This window comes from Phalangium opilio, unplaced genomic scaffold (genome assembly GCF_054372755.1).
Source record: "Phalangium opilio isolate 3A_F unplaced genomic scaffold, DU_Popi_V2 ptg000022l_1, whole genome shotgun sequence".
NCBI classification, from domain to species: domain Eukaryota; kingdom Metazoa; phylum Arthropoda; class Arachnida; order Opiliones; family Phalangiidae; genus Phalangium; species Phalangium opilio.
The window spans coordinates 2,965,490-2,970,277 of record NW_028324154.1 but is presented as its reverse complement, the minus strand read 5'-3'; the positions used below and the strand labels follow the sequence as shown (position 1 = coordinate 2,970,277).

At 36.5% G+C, this 4,788-nt stretch overlaps 1 protein-coding gene across 2 annotated transcripts; it reads right to left on the bottom strand.

The window, feature by feature from the left end:
- Nucleotides 1-238: 238 nt before the first annotated feature.
- On the bottom strand, nucleotides 239-1,797 carry LOC149695132 (F-actin-uncapping protein LRRC16A-like). Of its 2 annotated transcripts, XM_089867400.1 has the most exons (3): nucleotides 1,392-1,797; nucleotides 1,124-1,259; nucleotides 239-969 (listed from the first exon to the last, which is right to left on the bottom strand). In XM_089867400.1, the coding sequence occupies exons 2-3, from the start codon at nucleotides 1,154-1,156 to the stop codon at nucleotides 637-639; spliced, it is 366 nt and encodes a 121-aa protein (XP_089723526.1). In that variant the 5' UTR covers nucleotides 1,157-1,259; nucleotides 1,392-1,797; the 3' UTR covers nucleotides 239-636. The 2 variants fall into 2 exon arrangements, with proteins under 2 accessions (XP_089723526.1, XP_089723525.1); XM_089867399.1 differs by having other exon boundaries at nucleotides 1,124-1,797.
- Nucleotides 1,798-4,788: the final 2,991 nt, after the last annotated feature.

Sequence of the window (4,788 nt, the reverse complement as noted above, 5' to 3'; positions counted from 1 at the left end):
AGCTATTCGCAACAACTTTACCTGATGAGAGAAAATCATCTTTGTGTAAAAAATAAAAAATTGTTGGTTAGTTTTTCACATATAATAAATGTACATGTAATATCATTGGAAGATCGATATAACATGGAACTATATAATAACATGAGGTTTAAACATCGGATTAAAGAAACTGAAAAACTTTTAAAACCAATTTTCGATAGTTTCCTAAATTGCACGAAATAAAGATACTATGATTTCCAATTGGGTCTTAGAATTTAATAATTAAATATTTTTTAGGCAATTTTAGAAAAATTAAGTAATAAGATAATAAGAACCGAAAATGAGAAATTATACAAAAATCACCCGTCATGGAGAAATTTACCTATTGCACGGGTCAGACCGATGTTGCGTGAAGGTGCGCAGGTGCAACAGGACCCAGATTCACAAATACCCTTCCTTTGGCGTTTGAACGAGCAACAACGTCAATGGCTAAGATCACAACATAGAAGTCAGGGGTTGCCCTTACCATCTGAAGCGGCCTCTACATCCACAACTCCTAACTCTAATAATCATCCTAGTCGCACTTCAAACCTTAACCGTAACCCACCACAATAAAATACACTAAGGTGCAATAAAACATTTATTTTCTGTTTTTCTTTACAATTGAGAAGAGATTGTCATTAAGAATTTGTTTTTCATAGTCTTGTATTTTTTTCCTTTAATGTTTTGTGTCAGTGACAGTTCTTTGCTATCGTGTGACAAGTAGATGGTGTCAACATCCCACGCAACTTCTTCACGATAATCGCGCGTACAAGCGTATACCGTTGAAAAACCTCCACAAACCAGGTCTTTTGATATATACTCTAAAGACATTCGAGGAAATATAGTTTTGAGCGCAGTTCCTAACTGAATGCTCATATGATTAATAACTTCAATCTCGTTGTTAATTGCTTTAAACTTGAAGACTCTATTTTCAATCACTTGGCACAGCTAAATAGTTTGTTCTTTATGTTAAAATCAATTAAAAATAATTTACTTTCTACACCCTGAATATCTAAATAGTGGAATGTGTGCTCTATCCATTTTTAAATAAACAAACTATGAATTCAATTTCAATAGGGAATAACAAAATAGGTTCTAGTACCTTGATTGGAACGTTGGTAATAAATATAAACATACGACAGGAGGAAAATGCCTGAAAAACTAGTTATTTCAAAAGGTATGACAATCTAACAGCTCAAATTAAAGTCGAGTCCTTTCAGATTTCGATGCCGATTTAGCTGGAAAAAACAAATCCCTTAAACATTTATATGTTGGAAGAAATTTTGCTACTATTAAACCATTGCAAGTACGACATCTTTACCAAAATAGTCCGGTTTAGTATAGGTAATTGCTTTCAAACCACTACTAACCTATCGGTGATTTATTTTGAATCAGTGATAACTTCGTTATAACTTGGAGGTAGGTTAGGTTTAGACACGTTAGGACGAGTCCTGGCATTTGGTGTTGACCTGTAAACGGGGTAGCCTCGGCCTCCACCTTGGCTTTAGTACCATTCTAATAGAAAATTAGACGTGAATTGCTTTGAATACGCCAGATTTGAAAGGAGAGTATTTACACACGCTTACTTTTCTGTGATTGTATTTTGAAACTAAGTACTGGTATTTGATTCCGTTTGGGCTGACAAATCTTTGTTCCTTTTGTAAGCGTAACTCTACACCCGTATCATCTCTTATCAATGACGTCACAGCTACAATTGTAGAAGATTTAACCCTTGGCAATGCACGTTCAAAGATTCCATTCGTCTCTTATCAATGACGTCACAGCTACAATTGTAGAAGATTTAAGCCTTGGCAATGTACGTTTGAAGTTTTTATCGTCTCTTATCTATGACGTCACAGTTGTAGAAGAGACTGACTTTTAATTACCATTAAAAACAATACCATACTCAAAATAAACTCCTTGAAAAAAGGCTAAAATTTTGAGTCAAACTAAATATTACAATGGATTGCGCAACTTTCAGCCTATCATTAACCCTTGGCCATGTACGTTTAATAAATTCTCGTCTCTTATCAATGACGTCACAAATACAGTTGTAGATTTTCCCGCCAATGACGTCACAGATACAGGACTGCCAGATACCCGCGCAATGTTTTCCCGCCAGGGGGCGCGCGGGGGCCCGCGAGTTTTCCCGCGAGGGGGCGCGCAAGTTTTCCCGCCAGGGGGCGCGCGCGAGTTGGGGGCGCGCCAGGGGGCGCGAGTTTCCCAAGGGGGCGTGGCGAGAGGGCATTGACACTGTGACCTTGACATTCTACACCTACACTCTACACCTACATTCTACACCTACGGAGGTACGAAGTGTAGCCCTATACTACTTAATCTCTTATGAAATACACGAATATTTTAAAGACCTCGTGGATAAAATAATTGTAAGAACGTCTCTGTGTAATATCATGTTACTACTAGATATTCAAAAATGGATTATATGTACTTTTAAACGTTCCAAGGAACAGGCTTAGAAGAGTTCATATAAATACTTGTTTTAAATTTGTGGAATGCAGCTATTACAATACGCGTCATGAATGAAGACATTTTTATGGAAAAATAATATGTAATAAAGGAATTGCCCGGACTGAGAGTAATTATTTGGGTTATTCCAACTCCTTTTCGCGAATATTAAAGGTTAGTGATATTTTTAGTACAGGAAAAATAGGTTTTAACCCGCAACAAATTGAAACAAAGCTAAAAATTTCAGATCTGATAGATTTTTGAGCGCTCTTTAACGTGGTGTGGTCTCCCACACTCTCCCATTGGAGGAATGTCCGCCATATTGGAAAATGGCGGACAAAATCGAGAAAACGTTTAATAACTCCAGTTCTATTTATTCGATTAAAACGTAATTAGGCTTCAATTGTAGACCACCTTCAAACACATAATTCATCTCTTAAGATATTTTGCCCTACAACTAACCGGAAGTTCACAATCTGACCCTGAAGATTAGCCTCATGTAAAAAATGGGGATTTAAAGCATTTATGGTTTCTATAATTTCAGAATACGTTTCCAAAATTAAACATATAGTTCGTATTACTGACAAATTTTGTTTCTTTTCTGGCAAGAGCTATAATGTATAGTACGGGATAGGGTAAAACAGCCTTTGTACCATCATAAAACTTAATGTTTTAATATATACCATTGTTCGCCCACACCTGTCAATACGGCTAAAGTTGAGTTAAAGCGTGAGAAACAAAGTTGACATAACCAAGTTTATACTTTAAATGAAGATTATGGAATTGAGCTTTTGAATTAGCTTCTCTTCCACCAACAAGTGCGGCAGCAAAGCAGCATTCAAATAAGAGTTTATCACCGAGTTCAAACGTGGCTTGGAAGCAGCCTAAATGCTAGAGAATGGGGTTGGAGACAGGTAGGATCTGAACTCAAACCAATCGTTACCACTCTACAACCTGCTCCAGCTGAGCTTCTGCAGATGGTCCCTCGTAAATGCAAGGAAGTCTGTGACTTGAAATGTGAATGCGGTAAAACTGGTCCAGTCTGTTCTTCAATTTGTAGACAATGCAAGGGAGTATCTTGTTCAAATGAACATTGAGATTTTGAGGCTCAACCTCAAGTAGAGGACTATGATTAAACTTAAGCTTAACCAATATTGATAAATATACTAATATACAAGTTGGTAAAGCAAAATAAACCTTTCCGATACGAGACGCAATTAAGAGGTTATTCTTAAATAATTAATAAAATATAATTGATATTACTTACTTTAGTCGTCAGTAGTTTAACATTATTCTACTGAAGTCGTTTTAAGAAACTTAATTCCTAAAATAACAATTTTTGGAAATTTGGGGTATATAAGGGGATTGATTAACAATAAATGATAAAAAATCCGCAATTGCATGAACCTTTGGTTGAGGCCCTGCAATTGGGAGGCTAGACGTTTTTCGTAACCCTATCGCCACGCACTTCTTGATCCTAACGTTGGGAGTAGAAGCCAAAAATTATACTGCGAACACGTTTGCTCCGATTTGCCAACTGCGAACGCGGTGACCAGCACACACAGACAGACACCCTCCTCCATTCACGTCCAGTATAATATCTCTCCGTGACGTCATTGTCACTTAAAGAGGTAAAAATATAATGGGAATAATATATTTTAGGTTTAAACCCCGCTTTGCATTTATTTCGCTTGAAACCGTTTCGAAATACTCAAAAATTAGATTTGCCTTACCTTCCGGGCTGGATTGTGAACTTCCGGTTAGTTGTAGGACAACATATCTTATAGGATGAATTATGTGTTTGAACGTAATCTACAATTGAAGCCTAATAACCTGTTAATCGGGCTAGTAGAACCAGAGTTATTAAACTTTTTCTCGATTTTGGAAATGTATTTTGAATATAAAAACCATAAAATGCTTTAAATTCCCATTTTTATATGAGGCTAATCTACAGAGTCAGATTGTGAACTTCCGGTTAGTTGTAGGACAAAATATCTTAAGAGGTGAATTTGTGTTTGAAGGTGATCTACAATTGAAGCCTAATTACGTGTTAATCGGTTAAATAGAACCGGATTTATTAAACGTTTTCTCGATTTTGTCCGCCATTTTCCAATATGGCGGAAATTTCTCCAATGGGAGAGTGTGGGAGACCACACCACGTTAAAGAGCGCCCAAAAGTCTATAATATCTGAAATTTTCAGCTTTGTTTCAATTTGTTGCGGGTTCCGTCTATTTTTGGGCTAAAATGACTGTACTATTTCCCTAACAAAAAGGGTTTACGTTATCTCAAATACTATTTCA

What these genes read in the sequence shown, in the direction of transcription:
- LOC149695132 (XM_089867399.1), bottom strand. Translation starts at nt 1,156, where the DNA reads ATGTTTATATTTATTACCAACGTTCCAATCAAG. An exon ending in TTACCAACGTTCCAATCAAG is followed by an intron (nt 970 to 1,123) that starts GTACTAGAACCT and finishes CAAACTATTTAG; the next exon opens with CTGTGCCAAGTGATTGAAAA.